General features: G+C 38.9%; 1 protein-coding gene across 5 annotated transcripts in view; it reads left to right on the top strand.

The window, feature by feature from the left end:
- The window catches only part of Tmem156 (transmembrane protein 156), a 45,377-nt gene extending 20,493 nt beyond the window's left edge, over positions 1-24,884 (top strand). Inside the window, exons 3-8 of one of the 5 annotated variants that reach the window (XR_010044679.1) lie at positions 2,747-2,920; positions 6,111-6,230; positions 8,319-8,402; positions 16,092-16,195; positions 22,958-23,039; positions 24,319-24,884. Coding sequence is in view for 2 of the 5 variants with exons in the window: in XM_013154233.3 (XP_013009687.1) it covers positions 2,660-2,920; positions 6,111-6,230; positions 8,319-8,402; positions 22,958-23,025 (533 nt within the window). In the remaining 3 variants the exon portion in view is untranslated. Of the gene's footprint in view, positions 1-2,659; positions 2,921-6,110; positions 6,231-8,318; positions 8,403-16,091; positions 16,196-17,543; positions 17,592-22,957; positions 23,040-24,318 lie in introns of all 5 variants that reach the window. The other 4 variants (XR_010044677.1, XR_010044678.1, XM_013154233.3 and 1 more) reach the window with 4 other exon arrangements.
- Positions 24,885-26,823: the final 1,939 nt, after the last annotated feature.

The following is a 26,823-nucleotide window of genomic DNA, read 5'->3' as shown; positions in this document are numbered from 1 at the left end:
TTCAGATATATTGGATGGGTAAAAGATGAGTTAGCCTTCTAGTTTCAAAGGTAATGAATGTTTAAAAAAACAATTTTAAGGAAACCTGTAGTTTCTCACGGTAAAATCAAATGCTGATTCTCCATAGAGTCATTGAATTCTTGATACATTGGTATCTGTTCCTGCCTAGCATTTATCTCCCAATTTTAGCTGTCTTTTTACTTGTCTGACTCTCCAATGAGTCTCTTGAGGGAAAGGCCTTTGTTTTTGTTCACTACCAGATCTCTAGCTTTCAGCATAATGTCTGATGTAATGTATGGTAGGCAGTTAATGAATACTTGTGGGATGAATACACGAACAAAGAAAAGAATAACTATGCGCCATCTGTGGTGCCTAACTGAACTTTGCATTTGTTATGAGATCAAGGTGTATTATTTAATCAAATTAAATCAAATTAGGTAATTGATGAGCTGAACAATTCATTCACTGTCATGAGTGTTGGTCAACAGCATTCTAGAACTTAGTCGTTTTGCATAGCTGGAACTTTTCAAAGTCTGGGTAGGACTTTTCCGTTACCTCTTTGGCCTACCCCGTAACTTTCTGCTCTCTGTTTCTAATAGCTTTACTACTGCAGATGAACAAGGTGATACAGCACTGTATTTGTTCTATGGCTGGCTTATATCACCTGATATAATATCCTCTAGGTTCATCCATTTGTCACAAAGAGTCACAAGTAACAGGATTTCCTTCTTTCCTAAAACTGAATACCATTCATGTGTGTGTGTGTGTGTGTGTGTGTGTGTGTGTGCACGCGCATAACACTTTTTCTCTATCTACTCATCTGTTACTGAACATTTATCTTAGCTATTGTAGATGATGCACAATGAATAGGAGAGTGCAGATACCTCTTTGAGATCCCGGTTTCAATTCTTTTGACTGTGTATGTACCAGGAAGTAGGATGGCTGGAGAATATGGTAGTTCTATTTTTATTTATTTATGTTTTTAGGAACTTACATACTGATGACTGTACCATTTTACATTGCCACCATCAGTGTGCATGGACTCTAGTATCTCCACATCCTCAGTAATACTTGATATTGATTTATTTCAAAATAACCCTACTGATGAGTGTGAGGTGATATCTGATTGTGGTATTGATTATCCATTTGCTGATTTTTAGTGACATTGAACCACTGTTCACATATTCACTGGCCACCCATCTATCATCTTTGGAGAAATTTCTATCAGAATCATATATATGCATATATATATATGTGCATACATTTACATACATATATATGTAATCTTAAAACAGGATCTGTCTATGTTACTCAACTTGGTCTTGACTACCTGTGCTCAAGTGATCCTTCTGCTTCAGCCTCCAGATTAGTTATAGGCACTGGTCACTGTGTCAGGCTTTTGGCTGTTTTAAGATCAGGGTTTTTTGGGAAGCCAAGCACGTACCTCCCCTCCCTAGTAAGCAGTGGCGGTGTGGCAGACTGCGGTCCTTCCAGGGGGAGAACCACCAGCAGCTCCGGAGATCCACGCATGTTGGAACTTAGGATGCTGTGAAACCAAACAACCAGCCTGCCTCCCTGCTAAGCAAAAGTGAACCTACTGATGCACGGCCTAAAGTCAAACATCCCACTTCTCTACCCTCCTTCTCCTGTCCCGTGCCCCTCCCCTCCGCCCCCGTTAGCAAATGGGAACCAGAAATCTGAGCGTCTCCTGGGAGGCTGACCATAGCAAATAAGGGGGACTTCCTTCTACCATCTCTTTGAAGGCAAATATTTTTATTACTGTTTTGCTCTATTCTGAATAATGGTACTGCTATATTCAATGTTCTGTTTTGGTAAGTTCTATTATGTTCTGTATTTCATTTTGATATATGTGATTGAAAGAACAACTATTATAAAGATAATGAAATATACCGTGATACCTATTACTGTAATCCCAGTAACCTGCTGTGAAGTTCTGTACCAGTTTCACTGTACAATCTTAGTTGGCTTTATTCTGTCTTTTTCTGTTGTATTTTACCACTTTCAAAATAAAATTTAAAAAAAAAAACAAAAAACAAAAAAGATTAGGATTTTTGTTGTTGTTGTTGTTGTTGTTGAAGTTACAGGAATTCCTTGTATATTATGAATACTGTATTAACTTTCCATGACATATCAGCCACAAGTTTTGCAGATATCTTCCCTGAGTCTGGGGTTGGTCACAGTTTCCTTGGTGCCATCTTTCCACTTGGGCTTATTTGGGACTCCCTCACAGCAAGGTGACCTTAAATTGTTGGACTTTATGCGAAGGCTCAAGGCTCCGTGGTTAGTTTCTCCTCACAACCCTTAGAAGGCACCGGCCCAGTTCACACCTTATCTCACACTTTTAGCCTCTACTACTGGGAGACAGATTGCTGTTCCTTAAGCTTCATTTTACATTCTTTCTTAAAAATCATCAGAGAAATGTCTGTATTTACTTTGAGATGTTCTAGTGCCATTTCAAACCTACTTTTATCTGGTTTTAATGATCTTAAAAAAATGTAACTTTGGATAAGTGTTTGCAATGTAGCCAACTTCTTGTTTCTATTGTCTCATACAGGAAGGAGAACATTTAGTTTTGAATTGTATTTTGTTATTATGTGTTACTGTTTTGCAAATAATGTTCCCTTAAATCTCTTTCTAGTTCTTGTCATGAGGCGATCAGTGGACGTGAAAGCAAAAGAATTCTTTTCACCTTGTCAACATTTGAATTTCTCTGTAACTCCTGCAGTTGACTGGTTAGAGGAATCCAACACCACCTGCAGCCTCAGGTCTCAGACTGCAAACTCAACGATTGTGGAGGAGGAGCCAACCAAGGAAAATTCTCTGAATCATACTTGTAGAATCATGGAGTACTCAAATAATTGTACTCATGTTTCCTTGCACCTAGAAATGGATGTAAAAAGTAAGTGTTAAAGGAAACCAAGGGAAAAAGAGAAGTCAGATATAGACACATAGAATTAAGTAATGGAGCTTAGCTTCATGGAAAGTCAAATAGTTGAAGAAATTCATTAATGAAGCAACATACGCTGAAAGAATGATAGCTTTTTATTGTTTAGTTTTTCTTTCAAAAATGTGATTTTATAAGGGTGCTGCTGTAGCCTGAGGCAGAGGAGACATCTATGCATCAGAATTTGAGGGGCGCTAGGAGTGCTCTAGAGGAACTGCCACGCATAATATATTAGCTGTGCTTAAAGTAAAAAAATCACACTTGGGTACTCACGCATGAGATTCTTTTAAAATGCAAATATCCATGTACATTGTGATGTGTTGTTAACTTTTGTTTTGAGTTCATGTACCATGTCCTATCATGGAGCTGAGAACCAGGCTTGGATGAAATGGACTTTTTAATATACTAGTGCAAGGATAGGCTGAGGTGGATTTTAAGCACCCGGGGTCACTGGGTGACTGAAGGGAAAGTAGGAGGCCAAAAGATGGCTCTTAAGTATATCTTAATACATCCGTCTGCTTAAGGGTTGATTGATTGACTTCCTACTCGTTCTGAATGATCACAGCTCTTCCTTCTCTTTCTCTTTCCTTTTCATTTTTCCTGAATACTAAGGCTTAAACTCATGGTCCTTTCACCTACCTTTAGCCCAAGCCCTTTTAAAAATGTTAAAAAATATTTTGAGACAGGATCTTGATAAGTCACTAAATTGTCCAGACTGAACTTCAACTTGTGCCCTCTGCCTCAGATTCCTAGAGTGCTGGAATTACAGGCACAATTATTCCTTTGTACTTCACCCGTAAAATCTGGACAACATTTTATGATGCACATTCATTCCATGAGTGCCTGCTGTATGCCAGGCAGTGTGTCAGGCACTGGATCAGAGAACGTAACATGGTCTGGAAGAGGGAGACATGGTATATAAACAAGCGAGTGCATTCCACAGCTACAAAGGCTACGGCAGTACCTGGCTGGGCTTTTTGGTATCCCTAAAAAAATATAAACTTTTTGGATTTCTTGGGAAGGCTTCTTCTAAAGGTTTGCTTTTATTTTGAAGATAATTATTTTTAAGTTATTGTTTATTTTAAAGCAAATACAAGTATGCTGTGTGTGTGCCTTTCTAAGATAAAATGTGACTTCAAAGATATTTCCTCTATAAGTTAGTTTGCCCAGGGCCAGACAGCATCTGCACTTAGGGGTTTTTCAAGTTGTGTGTCTGGGCTGGGTCTGGGAAAGACATGAATAGAGGGATCCTGGCTCTAAGAGTGAGGTTGGAACTCTGGAAAGGCTATGTAGAAAATGTTGATCATAGCAAAATCTGAAAGATAGGTTTGGATTTTAAATATTTAAAGCATATCAATTTCAGTGTATATAGTTGGATATCAAATTGCTTTTTACATTTTTCCAAAGCAAAGAGAAAATGAAAACTTCCTTAATTATGATTTTTTTTTGTCTTTTTCCTTTTTATTGGTACCAGGAAACAAACTCACTACTGCCTGCTTGCAAGGCAGGCACTTATGCCACTGAGTTAAATCTCCAGCCCCCTTAATTATGATTTTTAAGAGAACTTATTTTTGTGTAAAATAAATTCTAGATTCGAAGTGCCATAAGAGGTATCCAATTCAGAAAGATAGAGCAGCACTACACAGATATACGCTCTTAGGTTCTGGAAACAAGTCTGTCCATTTAGCCATGTACAGAAGGTTAAAAATTTATTCATGCTTTACTCTGTGCAAGGACACATTTAATCTCTCTTTGAAGCCTTCTCCATCAAGAGGTGAAACTAAATTTAGCCCACTCTGGTACAGTTACTCCAAAACAATTCTTTAAACTGTCTTTTTAGATTTTCTTAGGTTTCTGTCTCTCTCTCTCTCTTTGTCTCTCTCAAAAAATTCCTGGCTGCAGGGACAGAAGGCAGGTGGCATCCAGGGACTCTAGGACACTGGGAATCATGCTTTTCTGAGTTTATTAGACTCTGTGGTGGAAGCATCCATCGGTCTGGCCCTAATCATGCATGTTTTGCTACGGTGGTGTAAACTTGGTGAATGCACGGTTCTCTTTTCATAGTTTTCTGCCTAATGAGACATCCATCCTTGGACCTGCCTTAGCTCTTGATGGCACTAAAGATCTCCCATGCTCCATCACTGCACGCTCTTATTCTGCTGAGCAAGGAACACAAATCTGATATCTAATTAGCAGGGAATGATATTGTGGAAGTTGAGATCTTATGCAAGCCAACCTGCCCTCTCTCCATTCAGTGTCTTTAAGTGTGGGATGGCTACGTAGCATACATCTGGGTTTCTGTAAAGGAAACAACTAGACCATAAACCCACAAAGGCAGTCTTCAAAGGTATAAGTTAGTTACATATTCCGCTAAGTTAAGTAAGTACCAGTTATGTTTTGTGGCAAGGAATAGTGTACATGAGGTGGTTTAGGAAGTCACTAAACAGTTTCCCCTATTGAAGTCACCAATTCCTGAGTCTGCTGGGCAGTGTATCTTTAGGGCACCAAGGCAGATCGTAGTGAATATTTGCTTACGATGACCGTCCTTCTGATGTTGCCTCACTATCATCTGAACGAGCAGGTTTATGCTTGCTTCCTATTAAGTTTCAGCCAGGACAAGTATAGGTATAATCCGTGCATGCACCTGATCCGATCACTGGTGTGTAAGCCTCTGAAGTATTCCCTGGTGGAAAGAGGATCTGGTTATTCATCTGTCCTGGCCACTCTTATGTCTTCTCCCTTGTTTGTTCCTGCTACTCTTTTTCTTCTCTGTCCTCCTTGTACTCACTGAATCTTTGTTGATTTGAGGACATATTTTTGGGCTGATTGATCCTGGATCAAAATTGTCATTACAAATGGCTCTGGTTCTGGGACTGATATGTTGTGTCCTCAATTCACTGACAGCAATGATAATACAGCTAATATCAGCACAACCTGTAAGCCAAATTAACCTTAGAATTCTGGAGTTAAATGGATCTTTGGAAGCCACTTGGTCAAATTTCCTCCTTTAATACATTGTGAAGGAATTCAGGAGAGCAAACGACCCTGTTCAGAAGCAGTGTGGTAGCATATGTACCACCACATTGCTTCTGACCTGTCACAACATTTTATTGGTTTTTTCCTAATAGTACTCTTTTCTTTACAGATACCACCTGCTCCATGAAGATCACTTGGTATATTTTAGTTTTATTAGTGTTTATGTTTTGGATCATTCTCATTATCCACAAAATACTTGAAGGCCACAGGAGAGTAAAAAAGTGGCACAGTAAGTATTGAGGAATAAATCTGTCATTTAATGTCAACGAATGCCTACTTTTATCTCTAGACTTAATTTTCTTTTTTGTCCAACTAGGACAAAGGATAGGACTGAAGTAAAGAGATTACTTAAGATATAACATTTAAGTGTCTGATGCAGCATTGTGGTGTTATTGTGTCCTGACTGTGTATAAGAAGTGAGTCTATATAATCTCAGGAGTAAAAGCATAAAGAAGACGTGGCACCAACATCCCTGCATCTTTCTCCTTCCTGGACAGGTCATAGGAGGGGAAGGAAGCCTGGATGAGGCCTGGGGATGTAGCTCAGTAGCAGAGTTCTTTCCTAGAAGGTGGTAGGGTCTGTATTCAGACCCTACCCCGAGCACTGGAAAAAGCTTCCTAGAAGACTGAGTGAACATGACAAAGTTGATGGGATGCTGAGTGTGTCTTAGTGGAAGTGGGGCAAACAGAACAGAATAAGATGGGGTGGCATCAAAGAATTTCAGAGAGATCTGAAGCAGTGTGGCTGTGGGTGATGACTAGGAGCTGGAATCAATCTTTAACAAGCATGGAGACATCAGTAGATTTTTCATAGGGAAGAGAAGATAGGTATGATTGGAAATCAGGACAGGATGGATGATGTTAAAAATATTTAATAGCTAGTATGACAGAGGCACCCACCTAGCAGAATAGATGGTAAACCATTGGCATGGCACGGCTGTGTGTAGCCATATACGACTGTCAGGCCTGATGCATGGTTCATGATCTGAGAAGTTGGTCTTTGAAGACAGTGTAAAATGTATCTGTGAAAATAGGATTTAAGGGTGATGGACTTAGGTTAGAGTTCAAGTGTTACCCTTATCAGTTGTGTAACTTTGAGTCAGTTACTTCCCAAATCTAAATGTGCCTTTACTCTCCTGATGAACAAGGATACTCACACAGGGCTGAGGATAGGACTGAAGTAAAGAGATTACTTAAGAGATAACGTTTAAGTGTCTGATGCAGCATTGTGGTGGTTGTTTATTTCCCAAAGCTCTTATGTCCTTCACCAGGTAAGGTGAACCAGGTAAGGCCATGTCAGTCATTTCAATAGGACAAGTGCTTGCCTCTGGATTTAAGCAAGGGTCCATTAATTGTTTTAACTAAGTTTTGAAAAATGTGATACTGGGGATGGAACCCAGGCCTCACATGTGCTAGGCAAGTGATCAACCATTGAGCTAATTTTATTTATTTTGAGACAAGGTCTTGCTAAGTTGCCAAGGCTGGCTTTGAACTTGTGATCATGTTACCTCACTCAGCCTGAGAACAGTTTCATATCAAATGTTACCTTTGATATCTTAGTAATAACATTCTTAATGCACAGGTTAATAAAATAATCAACACTATATATTTGTACAATAACCATTTTCAGAGCCTTTCCCCTAAATTCTCAAAGAATGTGGAGAGAATATGTTATAATTTTCATTTTTTAGATCGAAAAAAACCTCCTGAAACTAACATAAGTTAAATGTTGTGTCCAAAGCTATGTAGTTAGTGAAATGTCAAACTAAGGCTTGATATCTTTCTAGTTTTGAAAATTATACTAAACATTTTTTTTTTGCAAATCATGCATAGTTCTGGGCCTTTTGACATATTTTTCATGTAAATGAGATAGAAAAAATACTGACCAATAGTGAGAAGTCACATTAGGATCTTATGAACATCTACCCACGGGACAGACTTAGTGGCTTGCAAAAATTTTCTTACCAAGTCCAAGCTACAAAGTCGTGACAAATGCCATACCGCTCATGACATTAAATATAATTACATATTAAATGTAGGTTACATGTTTTATACATCAAATAAATAATATTTTGTATGTTAGGGCCGATAATTTTCATTATAAGATATGACAGTGGCATTTAGGGTAGCAGAGAAGCTATTGGCTGTAGAAAGGATTTGCAGTTTTTATAGAATAGGAAAAAATTCATGGTGTCTTGCTACCCAGGCCTTGTTATGAATAGCCCATTCTTCTTGGTAAGCCTTTGAACCAACATAGGAAATACACGTTAAGATTATGCATGCTTATCAGCTAAGTATTTAATTTTTTCTTGGAATAGATCATAAATACACAGCTGCATCTGCTCTTTTAAGAGGAAGTGATTCTGAGAAGCTGAGAGCATTGAATGTGCGGGTTATTCCAGGTGAGTCTTGTGGTGTACAAACAGAACAAAGCTCAGGAAATTTCAAAGCTGCACCAGTTCACTACAAAGTAAATTCAGGATCTGAGATCCGAGCTCATTGAATGAGCCTTGTATCTGGGATAAAGAAGCCGTGGGCAATGAAATCCAGCATAATATGTCTTATTACCAGGGGACAGTTATGATCCAAACTACCTCCTTAAATAATGGAAAGTTTGCCTAATTGGCATGAAGAAACTCCTGTGAGTAGGCAGAGGAGAGAGAAGAAATAAGCCTCAGATTTATTTTTAAATGACACAGGATACCATTATTGCTCAGAATTGCAAGAAGTAATTGCAGAGTGGGCCTGGCTTTGCTGGCGTCTTCCCTTCACAGAGGGTGTCATTGTGCAAAGAGAACTTCTAATAGCCCCAATTAAAAAGCTCCCTGTCCTCGCCAGAGAAACAGCAATCGAATAAGGGGATCCTAATTAGAGCAGCTAAGGGGACTCTTAGCACAGATGCTATGGTTCCATCTCCTTCTAATTGTGCAGCCTCCTTTTAAATTCATGCTGTCAAATCACATTAAAAAAGACAGGAAAAGTGTGACATGGAAAAAGTCCTCTCCTTTACCAAAGAGAAATAATGTCCTTGATTGTCAAAAAGCCACAGAATTCTGAGTGATATTGTTAACATTCTTTGTCCACTGCCTGTGAACAGACCCCTTTGTACTTTGCAAGAAGTTAAAAAAGGAAGCTTCGAGTCTGGTGTGTAAACACTTTTCAGAAATGAGAGGAAACCAGACAACCCACTGTCCCCTGCTGCAGCTGCCTCTGAAGCCACCTAGAGATATGCCCAGCATTTCTCTGGGGACCAGGTCCCTGAGGGTTTTGCTAGCTATTTAAACAAGCAGGAACTCAGACCCCCTAGTCTAGGGAAAAATTAAATTGGGTGCAGCTAAAGAGTTCATTTTTTAAAAAACTTGCACTTTCCAATCCATGTTAGCAATTTATCAAGCTATGACTAATAATCAGCTCTTGTAATATAATCATTTGATTCCAGTTACATGTGGGGCAGGTTGATAGAAATTCCATGTAGTCAATGAAAATTGAAAATTGTGTTCAGTTAATAAAATAAATGCCATAAAGATGATTTACGTGGAAACGTTCACTTTAAAAGGAGGGAATGGCATTTCTCCTGTGTTTCTCTCTTACATGGAACAATACATGCCCTCACTCCAAGAGCGGTTTAATCCAGCTCTGCTGGGCTTTTTGCTTGCCTTAAGAATCCTGCTTATTTCTATTTTCAAGTCATAATTTTGAGCTCTGCAGTCTTGTTTGAGAAAGTCAATAGTTCCCCTGTCAACCCATATAATCGGGGGAATCACAAATTTTAAGTCCTAGCTAACCACAAGACTAACCTCACAGGTTGTATTTATGAGCTGTGATTTCCATTCACCCAAGAAACCTCTCAGCCCTTCCCTTTAATGGCTCTCACTAAAAATCCTCCGGCTTTATTACCAGGTATATAACATTAATGTTCAGTGCAGGCCAAGGGGTGATGGCCTTTTTTAAAACCAAGGATCCTTTTGAGGCTTAGCATCTTAACAAGGGAAAGAAGCATATTCCTTCCTTATTTATATTCCTTATTTATATTCCTAAATCCACCCCCCCCCCGCGCCATCCTAACTTGCTCTTTCTGAGAGAGAAATGGAAAGGAAATAATGTCTCCCTCGAGTGCTGTTTCCAAGGCTGCTCTTTGTAATGATGGATTATAGACAGCAGTAAGAATGTAAGGGGAAAATGTGCCAGTATGGTTGTCTGAAAATGCAGTAACATAAGAAAAAAATGTCTTTCAAAGAAGCAGAGATTGTGTGTTACATTCACAGAGCCAGTTGTCAATTCTAGCTGACATTTGTTCCAGAATGTCTCCAGTTGTTCACGCATTACAAAGTCAGGATTGTTACACACATACACACAGAGGTATAGAGAGGCTCACTCCCTCCAAAAGAAGTTTATTCATCCCACAACAGAGAAAGGCAAGATCACCAGGATGCTGACTTGCACAGTGCCTGGTACATGATAGGGACCCAGCGAACATTGGTGGAATAAATGAATCTCACCCCTGTAGAAAGAGATGTCAGACAGGATCAAATTCCAATCTTTTATATGTCTGTGATATTTTCTCCTTGCCTAAGAACATGATGACTTGGTGCCTGTCTTGGCATTAATCTACTTAGCATTTTATTCATTCAATTATTACTGTCATCTAAGTGATGCCACCTCATTCATCTTTGCACCTGTGTCTTTAGCATAATTTCTGGCATGTAGTTTGTGCATGATAAAAGCTCATGAAACCTCGCAAACACTCACAGGAAATGAGCATAGAAAGGAAGAAGAGCAGCTGAAAAAGAAATGACTCTTAGGGACTGCAAAAGGGGAAAAAAATGGAGAGACAAAGAGAGCTAACATGATTCTACTTTGTTGAAGAACTTGTAGCATATTTTATAGAGTTGCTAGGATATCAAAGAATAAAGAAGAACATTGGTCATAGAGGAGAGATTTTGAGAGATATATAAAAGTAACCTTAAAATGTCTCCAGAAATAGTGCTTGATTGGTTGATCACTTTGAGCAACCAAGACCAGGGACTGAAGCAATGGACTAGCATCAAATTCTAAATCAGTGGGTGCAAACACTGGAAACCCCTGACTGACTGCAGAAGTGAAATTTGTGGGTAAACTGGTAGGTAACTCTTAGAATGCAGCAGACAGCTTAGAGACTCTGAGCTTGGAAAATAAATGGGAATTAGGAGTCCAGGATGCCAAAACCAGAGCTCAAGCCTGGGAGCAGTGTGGGCTATGAGAATGGCATGTCACCCCTGGCATGCTCCCTCAGAGCAGCTGGGGCCACCTTTACAGATTTGCATCCCTGTCCAGGTTTGCAGACCCCAAGCAGGAGCTGACTGGATGTAAACTGTTGGTGGTGACCCTGGGTGCCAGGATCTATCTGCTCTTCAGCTTCCTGTGCACTTGAGATCACCCCTGAGATGCCACTTACAGGACAGCCACACGTGAATCAGGGATAGAACCCTCACTCGCTGCTGCTGCAGGAGTCCTAGAAGCACTCATTTGTATCTCCCTCAAAATGGTGAAGTCTTTAAAACTTAGAATTCTTTACCTTTAAATATTCAACTAAACTTTTACGGAGCATGGGTCAGGCATTATCTTGGCACCGTGAGGTCCCAACGTAAGTAAGGACATTCCACTGCTGGTTGCCTGAGGGCAGGGGATGGAATATCCACTGAGCACCTTCTGTACGCACTGTGCTTCCACACGTAAGCTTGGTTTAATTTCACAACAACTTCACCTTTTTTCTAATAAGAAAACCAACGCTAAGAAAGTTTAAGCACCGGGTTAGCTGGTTCATAGCCAATTCCTGTCAGAGTCAGGATTCAAATTCAGTTCTCTCCAACTGATGCAGTGTTTTGTTTTCAGTCTGCTGTAGGGATTGGACCCAGGGCCTTTGTCCTGAGCTATATCTTTTCTATGTTGTATTTTGAGACAGCATCGTGCTCACTCACTAAGTAGTGTAGGCTGGACTCCTACTTTAAGTTCTCTTGCCTCAGCTTCCCAAATAGCCTGGATGGCAGCGCACACCACCACATCTGGCCTGATGTAGTTTCTAGCACACCACTTAAAGGCAATGGTGAACTGGAGAATTGCTGCTCAAGCTACAGATCAAAACTCTTCTTGCATTTTCCCTTTAACACTGGGAAGCGGGAGGAAGTATTTCTCTCTATAAAGTTGTAGCAGCCTGTGAGATGCTGTGAGTCATCCACAAAGAAGCATTTCAGCATTGGCTGTGATGGGGTGGATTCTAAGGAAACATGGAGTGAGAAAAACTGAATTTCATTGTGAAAGTGAAATGAGTAAATACCAAAAGTAAGTACCTGACCCAATTTATATTACCCCAAAATAAAACTAATGGCAACGTAAAATTGTAATTTGCAACATGTTTATGACCAGTACAATAAAGCATAAGCAGGTTTCAATTTCCTGAAGAAGAGAAGATAAATTATTGGTGCCAGATGTTTTGCAACCAAGCAAGATAACATGAAAATTTAATTTTTACTTGCTTAACTATGATATTTATGACTCTTAAAATACATGTGTGGGTTCATAAAACGGGAAAGGTTACAGCCATCTGCTTCATTATAGAATCGATCAAAATGCAGAAGATGATTCTATTTGCAGGAAGAAATTCACAAGTATGAAGAATGTATAGGCAGGTTAGAATGATTTATTCTCTTCTTTTATTGATTAATTTTTGTGACAGCCATTTATACCAGGTCTGGAAGAACTGATGACAAAACATTTCCATCTAAACACCTCCTTCACCTGTGCCTGACCCATCCCACCTGCCGGCCCACCCCAGCCTTCCAGCCCTCCTCCCACCCCAGCTTCCACTATTGAATTCCAACCCTTCGCTTGCAATCTAGATGTAACTAAACTTCCTCAGGGATGGAGTCTCAGACTTGATCACGCTTCCTTAAAGCACCATAAATCACTGTGCAGTATTTGTCACTGATGCAATTTTATATTTTTGTGTTAGTATTTGATAGATGTCTCTCTCATGAGCCAGTTAGCAACTTGAGGTCAGATACCTGATGATATTCATTGCTGCACGTCCCACCCCATCCACAGCATGGTGCATATGTACAGGAACTTGTTGGGTACCAGTAAATAAGAACTTAATAAAGACATCTCTCTATTGACTGCCAAAAGGGCAGCAGCTGCTGTCTTACAAACACCTTCCAACTATCTCTCCCCACACTAAATTATAAGGTTTGGCAATGGCTATCTGAAATAATATGAGAAAGTGGTCAAATGCTTCAACAATTCCATTTCTTGGAGCATGAAGTACATCTGCCGTGTGAGGTAACCGGAGACAGAATCAGTGGCTCAGAATATTGACAACTCTCAGTTCACGTTTCTTTTTAAAAATAATTCTCTGTAATTTTTCAGTCATTTATTTTCCATCCCCATTTGATTTTCAGATTGCCCCGACTTGGGGCAAAGAAGTAGTTTTAGGATCACTGTTAATAATAACAGATGGAGCTTTGAATGTAGTAGGAGTTGGCACCTCAAATAGTGGAAATCTATTTCAATGTCCCATAATTGGTTCTGTTAGTTCTAAAAGGCTACTAAGCTATTTTGGGCTTGCGTGAAAGTGCCAATGTTTTTATGTGATGAAAGTTCAGAATGACGTAGAGTGACATTTAAGCTCTACACTCCTCCCACAGTAAGAGATAATTAAGACCGGAAAGTTTTTGAAGCCAGTTTAGACAACTGACTAAGAGTCACCCAACTTTCTGAAGACTTTCAGCTATCTAGCTGTCTAGTCTATAGTAATCAGTGAGCTACTAAATTTCCTTTAGTTTTGTGGGAAGCTCTTTGGAGGAAATCAAATACATTATAAGTGGCAATTTAGATATTTATTGCTGCTGTTTTGTGGAGGGTCATGATAGCTGGAAGGAGAGGAGAAAGAACCAAGGGCATCACTTCCAAAGCTGCCTCTCTGTCACCCTGCTCTGCTCAACACCTACGTGAGTCCTACTCCTTCCGAACAGAACCCTGGAGAGCGCTCAAACAGACTCTGGTAAAGATTCTTTTCTGACTAGGCAGTGCTTTCTATTTTTCAGAATTCATCTAAATGTATTTTTAAAGTACACCTTTAACAGTTTATTTGACCTTTATTTTTATTCTTCTCCTTTTCAAGGCAACCATTGTAGCTGGACCAAAGCCACAGGGAGGCTGGCTGTTGTGTTGCATGCCTAGAATCCCAGCAGTCTGGGAGGCTGAGGCAGGAGAATCACAAATTTGAGCCCAGCCTGGGTAATTTAATGACTTAGGGAGACTCTGTCTCAAAATTTTAAGAAGAGGCTAGGATACAGTTCCGGATGAAGGCCTTGGGTTCAATTCCCAGTACCACAGCCAAACCCAGAGGGCAATGATCTGGGTAGTAGAGATGTCAGCACCCTCTGCTGACCCTCTAAATGGAATGTTTAGGCAAGGCTAACCCTATCCAGCACGGTTCAGAATGGGGACTTTACCTGGCCTGGTACCTTTGGTCATGGCCCAGGCTCCTGTGTGGCAGTGTGTGGAGAAGGGTCCAATGTATAACCCAGCTCACACAGTAGGCATAGGAAAATTGAAGGCCAATATGTTAATTCACAGAGAAGGATATGATTGAGGAACATACAGACTGAAACACTTACACAGCAAGCTCATGTGCTCTGTCACACAGAACCATGCTGGAAGTCACATCATAGCCATCTTAGTTGCTTTCTCCTTGCTGGGGCAAGATAATCACAAATTAAAGGAGAGCTTTGTTCTGTCTCAATTTGTAGAGGTTTTGGTCCATCGTGGGCAGGCTCCAAGGCATGGTGGCATGGCAGAGGAGAAACAGCTCATAGCAGAGCAGGCAGGAATGGGAGGAGTATCAAAGGAGAAGGAGCAATATATATCTTCTTCCCTGCTTGAGGTATAACCTGACTAGCTCACTTAATATAGCACCTTTAACATTTGGTGGGCTTTGGTTTGAGAATAATTTTTGAAAATGACTTTGTATGGGTGAGCTCAGACAACTATCTATTTTCTTTTCCTTTTTTCTTTTCTCTTCTTTCTTTTCTCTTTTTCTTCATTTTCCTCTCCTTGTCCTTGTTCTCGTCCTCCTATCCCATCTATGGTTGAACTTCAGACCTTCTCACTCAGCTACATTGCCAGACATTTTTATTTTTTATTTTGACACAGGTCTTGCTAAGTTGCCCAAGCAGGACTTGAACGTGTGATCTTCCTGGGTCAAACTCCCTCAGTAGTGGATTTGTAGATGTTTGCCATCATCCCTGGTTGATCTTATTTTCTTTAAAATTTCTGGGCTGACTCCAGGGTTATTCTATACTCCTTATTCTGCTTGAACCTGCGCCCTTTTATTGGGAGAAACAAAGCATTAGATGGGTTAAATAACATCCTCTCAATCTTGGTGGCCACATTCCCCTTGCTAAGAGAGGCTGCAAAGAGGCAGAGGCTAGATGTGCCCTTGTTGGGGGACTCATTCCCTGTCTTTGACAGAGACACCACCAGGAACAGTGACAGAACTCCTTGAAAGTTTCCATTACACTGTGGGAATCCATAGTTTGAAAAGATGAATTGAGGTTGGATAGCAGATGTTTTGTATATAAAGCTCCTTTGAAAGGCGATAGAAATCTTTTAAAAAACAAGGAAACAAAAAAGCAACATCACAGAGCAACCTGGGCATTGTCATGAACAGTGTGATAAGGGCTTTATTGAAGAATACAACTCGTGGAATTTTATTTTAATCAAAGTTTCTACTGCTGGAAATCCATTTTGTTTGCTAGATTCAGCCAGGTTCACGCTAAGATTCTTCTTAATCTTTTAGGCTCTTCTGAGATTCCTGAAAAATCTTTAAAAGAATGGTTCAGAGATTTGACAAATTCATGAAAAGATATCTGTGAAGTTTTCAAATGTTTTTAACTGCCTCTGTTGCCTTAACTAGAGCTGGTGAATTACTACTATTTGAAAGAAACTTTTCCAGTGTGGCATAAGGAAAAAAAATTCTACTTTTTAAAAGTTATTTTGAAGGAAGAATTAAAATGGTACATATGCTATCTTTCTTGGCTTTTTATCTATTTTAGAAGTTTTGCTATTAGCATGTAAGTTACATGACTTTGGATTCTGGGAGAAACTGAAGATAATGTGCCTCTAGGGAATTTCTTCAGATCAGCCATCTTTCTGACAGGTAATAGCTTCTTACAGTAAGTTATGGTTACGGCGTGCTATAAAACATCAGCAAACTGAATGAATAAGAAAATGATGAGCAGTTTGACTTTCCAACCAAAAGATCTCAGTTAATTTCCTTTGATAATTATTTAGTTTTATGAATAGGGTCCTTTGATATTATAACCTTTAAAAAGAACTATCTCTAAAATCTCACATTCTGGAAGCTATGAGATACTTTGTGAAGGATTGTATAAGCAATTATTTGCACAATAAATTCACTCTAAAGCTTTAATATGCATTAAAATGAACATGGAAGTCTATAAAATTCAGGCCCCTAGGTTTTTATGCAGGTGGATTCTAATTCAATAGATCTGGAACTGAACCCAAGAACAAAGGTTTTAAATCACTGCCTCTGATGATTTTCAGGCTAAAGTTCAGTAGATTGCTATATTAGATTTTTATTGGTGTGTAGCCACTTACCATAAATTTAGTAAACAGCACACATGTATCTTCTCGGTTTCTAGAGGTTCTAAGTCTGGGTTTGGCTTGGCTGAGCATGACCCAGCTCAGGGTCTCTCTAGGCTGAAATCAAGATGTCAGCAGGTCTGCATCCTAATCGGGAAGCTCTGCTTCCAAGCCCATCTGGGTGATGGGCAGAATTCGTTTCCTTGCTGCTGTATCTTGGAACCTCAGCTTCTTAGTAGCTGGCTGCTGGAGGCCACTCTCACGACCTTGAGGGTGCCCACTGTGGCCTATCACAAGGCAATTTACATCCTTAAGCAAGTGAGAGCCTCTAATGTCAGAGGGGGCCCAGTATCTCTTTTAAGGTTTTTCATTAAATTAGGCCCCACCCAAGATAGTCTCTTTTGATTAACTCAAATCAGCTGATTTGGGATGTTAATCACACTACAAAGTCCCCTCAGTTTTGGCTTATAACATTACCTAATCATAGCAATGAAGCCCATTCTGCTCATTACCTTGACCATGGTCAAGGGGAGGAGGACATAAGGAGCATGCATACCAGGCCATAGGAGTCTGGGGACCCTCTTGGAAGTCTGCTTACCACAGCCCTCTTCTGAAATCACAGGTTTTAAAAGGACATATCACAGGAGTGAAGAAACAGGAATCACTATAGGAACTTGCTGGGTGAGGCTGGGCTGATGGACCAGCCCTGCAGGGATGGCTGCTACTCAATGAGAGTAACATTGAGGATGCTAAGCTGAGGATGCTAAAGGGCTCAGGAGCAGCAGGCCTGTGAGGAGAGAAGCCAAGCAGGGGATCCCAGGTCCAGCAAAAACTGGCTCTTAGCCCTGTATATCCTAGTCAGAAGTTTTGTCATTTACCTTTACTTATTTTTTATTTTAAAGAGATTTAGACAAAAGAGGGCAGAACAAAGCAGATCAGAACAGAACAAGGTAAGCAACACAGTACTTCACCACAAGACAACTGAATATTAACAGTAGCTACTACAATATCTCTTTCTTTGAAATAGTTGAGCATACCTTCACATACAATAGTATCAAACATAACAAAATAGTCTAAAACCATTCAAGAGAATGAAAGTATTACAGGGCATTCAGAATCAAATAACAGAAAATGAATAATGGCTACTTATATTCTCACTGTCCATAAAAAATTTTATACTATCCCATGTATTAAAATCCAATAAGATACAACATGATAGAACCAATTGAAACAGAAGAACAAAAGCATGGTTGGATTTCAAAGCAAGATGATATTAAATCAGCCGTGGGTGCCATAATGTCTTCTTTTCTTCAAAATAGCTATTCATAACATCATACATAACCAAATCAAACAAAACAGAATAAAACCATTCCAACCAATGAATGAAAATATTATAAGGCTTTAAAGCAATGTAATGGGGAATCATGATTACCATAAAATCTTATGTACTCCTACCTTCTTACACTAGGGAGACTATTCAGTATTTATACATGTGAGTTTGATTTATTTCGCTTATGAGTATGGTCTCAAGTTACATCCATTTATTTATAAATATCTCAATGTGATAATTCTTTATATCTCAGTAGTATTCCATTGTATAAAAAACCACATCTTTTTTTTTTTAATACATTCCTCAGTTGATGGACACTTAGGTTGTTTCCAAGATCTAGCTATTACAAATTGTGCTACTATAAACATGGGTGCACATGTATCACTGTAGTATGATGTTTTCAGTTCTTCTGGGAATATGCCTAGAAGTGGAATAGCTGGGTCAAATGGGACTTCTAATCTCAGCTTTTTGAGAAATCTCCAGACTGACCTCCACAAAGGTTGTACCAGTCTACACTCCCACCAACACTGCAGGAGAGTTCCTTTTTCCCTACAGCCTCTCCAGCATTTGTTGTTGGTGGTTTTCTTGATCCTGGCCATTCTTTCTGGAGTGAGATGGAATCTCAGTGTTGTTATAATGTACATTTCTCTAATGACTAATGATGATGAACATTTTTTCATGTATTTATTTGCCATTTGTATTTCTTCATCTGAGAACTGCATATTCATCTCAGATGCCCATTTTTGGATTGGGTCTTTGAATTTTGGGGGTCTGATTTTTTTTAATTCTTTATATGTTTTAGACAGAAGACCTTTTGTCTGAGGGACAGTTCACTAAGATTTTTTCCCAGTTTATGGGTTTCCTTTTCACTATGCTGGAGATTTCTTTTGACATGCAGAAACGTTTTAATAAGATATGATACCAGTTATTGATTCTGGGAAATATTTCCCATATAGTTTGAGTCCTGTTCATGAATTCTCTACCTACCCCTGTGTCTTCAACATTTTTACCTAATTTATCTTCCAATAGATTTAGTGTTTCTGTTTTAATATTCAGATCTTTGATCCTTTTAGGTTTTAGTTTAGTACATGGTGATAGGCATGGATCTAGTTTTAGATTTTGACATATGGAGAGCCAGTTTTCCCAGCATCATTTATTAAAGAGACTATCATTCTTCCAGTGAACATATTTGACTTCTTTATCAAAGATAAGGTGGTTGAGTGTGTTGGTAGTTGTTGTATCTTTTAATCTATTCCATTGGTCTTCAGATCTGTTTTTATTCCACTACCATGTTGATTTTATTACTGTGACTTTATAGTATAACTTCAAGTCAGCGATTGTAGTGCCTCCTGCCTTTCCTTTGCTGCTTAGAATTGCCTTTGCTATTCTAGGTCTCTTCTGGTTCCAGATGAATTTTAGGAGTGATTTCTCTAGATCTATGAGGTATGTTGATGATATTTTCAATGGGACTGCATTGAATCTGTATAACAGTTTTGGGAGAATAGCCATTTTCACAATATTTATTCTTCGTATTCATGAACAAGAGATGTCTTTCCACTTTCTGAGATCCTTTTTGATTTCTTTTTCATGGTGTTATAATTTTCCTTGCATAGATCTTTTACTTCTTTCGTGAGATTATTTCATTTTTTTGGATGCTAGTGTGAAGGGTGTGGCTTCTCATTTCTCTCTCAGTGATTTTGTTGTCAGTGTATAGGAATGCTATTGATTTTTTAGTATTGACTTTGTATCCAGCTATGTTGCTAATTTATCTATTATATCCAGGAGTCTTTCAATGGAGTTTAGGGAGTCTTCTATGTACAGTATCATGTCATCTGCAAACAATGATAATTTAACTTCCTCTTTTCCTATCTTTACTCCTTTTATTTCTCTCTTGTCTAATTGCTCTGGCTAGTATTTCCAGTACTATATTGAATAAGAGTGGTGATAAAGGACATCCTTGTCTTGTGCCTGATTTTAAGGTAAAGGCCTTCAGTTTTTGGGCATTTAATATGATGCTGACTGTTGGTTTGTCATAGATGGCCTCTATCATATTGAGGTAAAGACCATTTATTCCAATTTTCTGTAATGTTCTTATCATGAATGAGTGTTGGACATTGTCAAAAGCTTTTTCTGCATCTATAGAAATGATCATGTGATTCTTACTTTTGGCTCTATTGATACATTGATTACATTTATTGATTTACGTATGTTGAACCATCCCTGCATGCCTGAGATGAATCCCACTGGGTCATAGTGTATAATCCTCTTGAAGATTTGCTGCATCCTGTTTGCCAATATTTTATTGAGAATTTTTGTATCTATGCTCATTAGGGAGATTAACCTATAGTTCTCTTTTTATTGGTACCAGGCATCGAACGCATGACTGCCTGCTTGCAAGGCAGGCGCTTATGCCGCTGAGCTAAATCCCCAGCCCCCAAAGTTGACCTTTCTAATCAAGACATAAAGTTCACTTAAAAGACTGATAAATTTGAATATGTGGGGAAAAATGTACACAGAAAAATGCATCACAAGCTACGGTAAAAAAGGATAACAAATAGAGAACAGTTATTTGTATCTCATTGAAAATAAGAGCTAAGTGCCCAGTTCATCAGGAGCTGATGAACAAGATCCTCCAATTAAATGAGCAAAGAGTAAGAACAGAGTGCTTTATGGAAAAGGAAATATGAAAAGCTCTTAAATATTTGCAAGGTTTTCATGCTTATTTAGAAAAAAATTCTTTCATACCTAATTAATTTTTTGGTGCCTATTATGTACCAATAGTATTGACTTTCTGGGTAGAAGAGACACAGTGGTGAACCTAACATGTGAAGATCTTTGCTTCCAGGAGCCTACAGTCTGTGGAAATGTAAATTAAAGATCTACAGACATAGCCAGTGATCATGGCACATGGCTGTAATTCCTGAACTCTGGGAGACTGAGGCAGGAGGATTACAAATTCAAGCTCAGCCTGGGCAATAGAGTAACTTAGTGAGAACTTATTTCAAAATAAAAATAAAAAGGGCTGGAGATGTAGCTCAGTGTGAAGGTCCTGGGATCAATCCTTATTCACAAAATTAAATCTCCTCAAAATTTTCCCTATTAAAAGAATATTTCTCATCAAAACAAAAAAAATTTAGAAAGTTCTATAATATTCCTGTTTGGACAACAGACAAGAAGCATCACTTTTAAAATATGTATTCATTTTATTTCTTTCTTGTCTCGTTACTCTAGCTAATATTTTGAGGACTATGTTGAATGCCAGTTGTGATATGAACAGCCTTGACTTTTCCCTGATTTTAGAAAGAAAGCTTTGTTTTTCCCCACTTAATGTAATGTAGGTAAGTAGGTTGGTCATAAATGACTTTTATCAGATCGAGATAAGGCCTTCTATAAACATTTTCTTTAAGGCTTTTTTAAAAATCACAAATGGATGTTGTACTTTGTCAAATGAATTTGGGGGGGGGGTACTGGGGATCAAACTCACAACCTCACATTTGCCAGGCCGCTGAGCTAAATCCCCGGCCTATCAAATGATTTTTCAGCATGTATCATGATAAACATACGATTTTTGTCCTTGCTTCTGTTAATGTGATGAATTACATTCTTTGAATCACGTATGTTGAGTCATCCTTGCATCCCTGGGGTGAAGCCTGGTTGGTCATGGTATTTGATGTTTACAATTATTTGTTGTACTCTGTTTGGCAGCATCTTGTGAAGGACTTTTGCACTCTGTTGATCAGGGAAATTGGCCTGTAATCTTTTTTTCTGTTTGGATCCTTGTCTGGTTATGGAATCAGCGCATTAGCTTCTGAGGATTATTTTGTGACATTACTTCTTCCCTCTCAATTTCATTGAAGAGTTTGAAGATTGTTAGTGTTGGATTTTCCCTCAAGTTCTGATAGAATATAGCTATGCATTTATCAAAGTTTTCTCAGTTGGTTGTTGTATTTTATTACTGTTTCAATTTCATTGTCCGTTATTAGATTGTTGTAGATGTTTAAGTCATCTTGGTTCAGCTTTGGTAATTCATTTTATTTTTTCTCTTAAAAAAAGAATTATTTCTTTGAAAAATAAAACAGACACTTAGCCTATCTTACCAAAAAGGGAAATAAAAGATACAAATCAATGTGGTTAGAAATTAAAAAGTTGAAATTACATTGGATACTGCTGAAATCAAGAGTATCATGTTTTTGAATTATTTAAACCTTCTCTTTTGGTTTCCTAAGAAGCAACTACCCCAGCTTGTCTTCAAATTGTTGTCACCTCCTTTCCACTTATGTTCAGGTCTTTGCATTAAAAGATATTTACAAAACAAAAGCCACATATATTATGTAGAATTCATCTCAATATAAAAGCTAGAAAAGCAGACCTCAGATCTTAGGATAATGAAAGAGATGTCACTATGCAGGACCCAAAGCTTTTTCTCCTACTTTGAAGCTGGTTGATGATAATACTAGATGAATAAAGAATTTTAAAGAGTCACATAGTTATAAAGCAAGAAGACAGATTAGAACGCATCTAATTTAAAATTTTTCTTCTTGGTAAAATTGTCCTTGAAATTGAGGACATTATTAATGTTCTCCTTGGGGACATATTTCAACAAAATGTGATAAAAGGAAATGTGTGCAGTTAGTTTCCAAACTAAGATTCTTTTTTTCTACTTGAGATTGTGCTTTTACATTGCTTCTCTCTGAATATAATTCAGTTTTGTGCCCAGAAAATGAACTGAGAAGGTGAGGGAAAGAAAGAAGGGACCAAAACAGAGTTGGGAGAAGTAGGTTAAAGATGTCAGGGCTGCAGGCAGGAAATCTAGGGAGTGATGAAAATGGCCTAAACCCTTTGGGATGTCAGGTAGGATTCTCTCGCTGCACTCCATACACTGGAATATATTGTCCCTAGTGCTCTTCCTGCATTCGAATATATTACTCTTTTTGCCCTGCTGTCGAGGAAATGCACACTAATGCCGCTCTCCTGTTTAAATGACAGAGCCCGTTCGGGTTAAGGACGTGCTTTCCCCAATACCAGAACTAGAAGTTCCTTCACTACATCAGTGAGATCGATACACAAGGTGAGTGATGATACGGCTTTATTGACTATTTGGCTTGTTCATTATAAGCATGAGTGACTCACGGAGGTACAGTTCGCCCCAAACTACATTTCTATCTGGCTGTAGGAGGTAAAAAGTGATGACCCTGTGAAATGAATGCATACGAATCAGAGACATGAACTAAAACCACTATTTTCTCCAAGATCTAAGAAGGATCAGTAAACTAATCTCCCTGTCTATTAGACAAATCTCTGTGTCTGTTCAACTGCCTCTGAGCTGTCAGCTCATCCCTGGCCACTGTTTATCCTGGAGTCTACCCACAGTTCAGTCACAGTATGAGAAGAGAGGGAATATCTATAAAGCAGAACTCTCCCTCCACCCTGCCGTCCATTACTGAATTAAGAAACTTCCTTAAATCTAAAGGAGTTAAATTCACGGTAATCTGAATGGTTACACATTGATTTCCATGTATTTGTATCTAAAACTGTAGTCAGTACTATAGAAACTTTTTTCACTCAACCAAGATTTATTAAGTAGCTACTATGTTAAAAGTAATCTGTGGCCATATAAAAATTACAACAGGGAAGAGTCAGAAAGCAGCATTTATATCCTCTCTTTATGCTTGTGGTGATTGGCTGTATTGTTTACTCTTCATAATAATGGAGTTGTCATCAGTCAAGACCCTAGCAGGAAACTGATGTCATACTTAAAGTGAATAATTGAGCAGAGTTCAGTGCAGGGCTTAATAAACAGGATTTGGGAGAGCAGAAAGGGAAGATGCAGCCCCCTGCGACTGGGGTCCTGGGGTAAGAAACTAAAAGGACCCAGAGAGGAAGAGACAGACGTGCTCCTCACCCTGATGCAGAATGAATGTGTGGGAGGGCTGTGTGACAGGAGCTATGACCTCTGGAATGAGGACAGCCCAGCGAGAGAGAGAGAGAGAGAGAGAGAGAGAGAGAGAGAGAGAGAGAGAGAGAATAACAGAAAATAAACACCCACTGTGCTGTCCGCCCTTGTGCTCTCCATCTGCCAAGCCCATGTGAGGCAGCCACACTGGAGCCAGTGTAGGCGGTTCGTGGAGAGCAGATCAGATTCAGAGAGGCAATAGAAGGTTCCAGCACAGATGGCTCAGTCTGCCAACCTGCAGCTGAGTGCCCAGGATATGTCTGTGGCTAAGGTTTATGAGAGACAAAACTTAGTGGACTCACCCAATGCTGTGGGCTCAGAAATTCCACACAGTTGTTTCCATGCCATATTACTGGGCATTCTGATCAATGTGCCATTCTGTTCCTCATTCCAGGCTGAGTAACCTCACAGATGAAGAGTCACTCATCGAATGAGTACCTACTGTGTGCCAGGAATTCTTCTGCTCATTGGCAGTCGATGATGGAGCCAGAGTATGACGCCTCTGATTACAGTGAAGAGTGTCAAGTAACATAGCAGAAGTATTCAAAGAGACTAGGGGAGCACAAAAGAGACCCCCACCTTAGAGGACACTGTGCCTAGCATTTATGGTGTCACACATAAGTCTTTTGAATGGAAGATTAAACTCCAACTTCCGTGCCTCTTCTAGAATCGTGGAATGTAACAATTGAAACCTTCACGAACTCTTAGGTTTGCATTTAACAGATTTAGAAAGTAAGGCAAATGTACTTTGGTAGCAAGGGTAGGGAAAACCTGGGTTTCCTGATCCTAAGCTGAGAAGTTTACTATCACTACTGGCATTGTCCTCGTAGGACTATAATGGGGGACTGCACTGTGAAACAGAAGAATGGAAAGGGCTCTTCATCAGTGACCCAAGGCACTTTTGGTGCTTTTCTAAGATGATTTTAATAAATGAATTATTTATTTTGTATTTCAATTTAAGCAATGCTTAACAAAAGTCTTGTGCGAATATTTGCTTGGTTAAAAAAAAAAAAGAAACCTGGGGCTGGGGATTTAGCTCAGTGGCATAAGCGCCTGCCTTGCAAGCAGGCAGTCGTGAGTTCGAACCCTGGTACCGATATCACTAAGCAAATTGGACTGACTTCTCTCAAAGCATATTTACAGTTTTATATGGGGATCAAGTAGACTAGGGGATGTTTGGGTCCAGCAGAGAATGTACAAAAGGCAAACAACAGGAATGGGGAACTAGTTGATATAATTCTAGGGAATTCATCTGATTCGTAAGAGCAGGGGAATGAATGTTTTCCAAGAGCCTTTAGGAGTCATGGAGAACAAGCTGGTGGAACCCACAGAAGAACAACATAATTAACTCTTCCTTACCCACCAGTATACAGCTTGGAGTATACATGCCAAGATTGTAATTTTGTGGAATCAAGAGTGAGTAAGTCAGAAAAATCTTTTTTCTCATTGGGACACATTGGAGATTTTGAGTGGGTGATTTTTCTTTTATGGGTGCATTGTTTCTGTTTGGCAAATTACTTAAGAGGGCCTGGATTGTTTGTTTATACATTTGTTTGCATTTGTAAATCTTGCCTTCTTTTGGTCTTAGGATGTTTTTTTGAAAACAATTCAAGGATACAAAAATGAATTTAAATGAAATAATTGAGTGCTTAAATTTAGTAGCAAAATGTTTTCTCTGATTTCTTTGGCTTTTACACTTGTTATCCCATCATAGATGTGAAGAATAATTATAGCTGTCAATTATAATAACATGCAAATATTGTCAAGGAGACAGCTCTTAAATGCTGAAAAATATTCCCAGACTTTAAAATGGTCCTTAATTTTCTGACATCATTATATGATTAGACTTGCTTATCTGAGTTGACTTCCAGATTTAACTGTAGGGTCAGACTTAATATTAAGTGCTGGGGTTTGCAGATGCTACCTCAAGATATGCCACTTTGGCATACTGAATATTTTAAGTTGAACGAGTTCAAGAGAACAGAAAAAGCAAGGTCACTAATCTTTTTTCGGATCTTCATTTTCTTTTGAAACCTCCCGTCTCATGTAAAACATTTAAAGAAATTAGCATATATTTTCTCTTGTTGATTGCTGTAGATTCCTCAGTCATGAACCTAGAAGGGCAAAAGTAAAAGATAATTTTCTTCTCTTACACAAACAACCTAACCAGGAATGAATGAATGTTCCAATGTGCAGAAGGTTTTCTGGTACCTATTTTTTCCCCCTAGATTACAAACTAAAATTTTAATTGTACATTTCAGGAATTGAGGAATTGGCAACTGGAATTCTACTGGTCTTACTTTTTTTTGTCTGTATACCTCTAACTAATAGGAGAGTCAGCTCAGGTCTGGGATTTTCTAGCATTTAGAGGTGTCATATTCTGTGAGGTGTAGCTATTATACAATTTCTGATGAACCTAATTATCATTTCTCTGCAGATTACCTATTATGTTCTGACAGAGTACTTGGAAATCAGTAGGAACTTGGCTTATAAGAGGAATAAATTAAGCACAAGTTTTGTTAAATTGTGATAAATCTTAGAAGGCAATTTCATTTACTTATTAAAATAACAGACTTCAGTAGACACTGTAAAGCACATATAGGTGTAGGAACTAGTAGGGGAGGTTGAGTATGCCTACCGCTAGTTAAAATACTAGACACAATAGAGTAACGAGTGTCATTTACAGGGTGCTGGCTTCCTGCTGAGAATTTACAGACCAATAAAACCTTTGGCTAAAAGAATCAGGACAAGCTGATAGAGAAGGCAGCTTTGAGCAGGGTCTTTCTCTGTGTCTCAGAACCATCAAACTTCCCAGATATAGTTTCTCACCACCCCCCATTTGTTATACCTATTATTTGCAATTATTTTTGTGATTAGAAATTCATGGCTGTTCCTGTCT

Source organism: Cavia porcellus, unplaced genomic scaffold (genome assembly GCF_034190915.1).
Source record: "Cavia porcellus strain 051 isolate PalLab524CR breed Dunkin Hartley unplaced genomic scaffold, mCavPor4.1 scaffold_30, whole genome shotgun sequence".
NCBI classification, from domain to species: domain Eukaryota; kingdom Metazoa; phylum Chordata; class Mammalia; order Rodentia; family Caviidae; genus Cavia; species Cavia porcellus.
The sequence above is the reverse complement of the archived record's forward strand: the minus strand, read 5'-3'. Positions and strand labels throughout refer to the sequence as shown.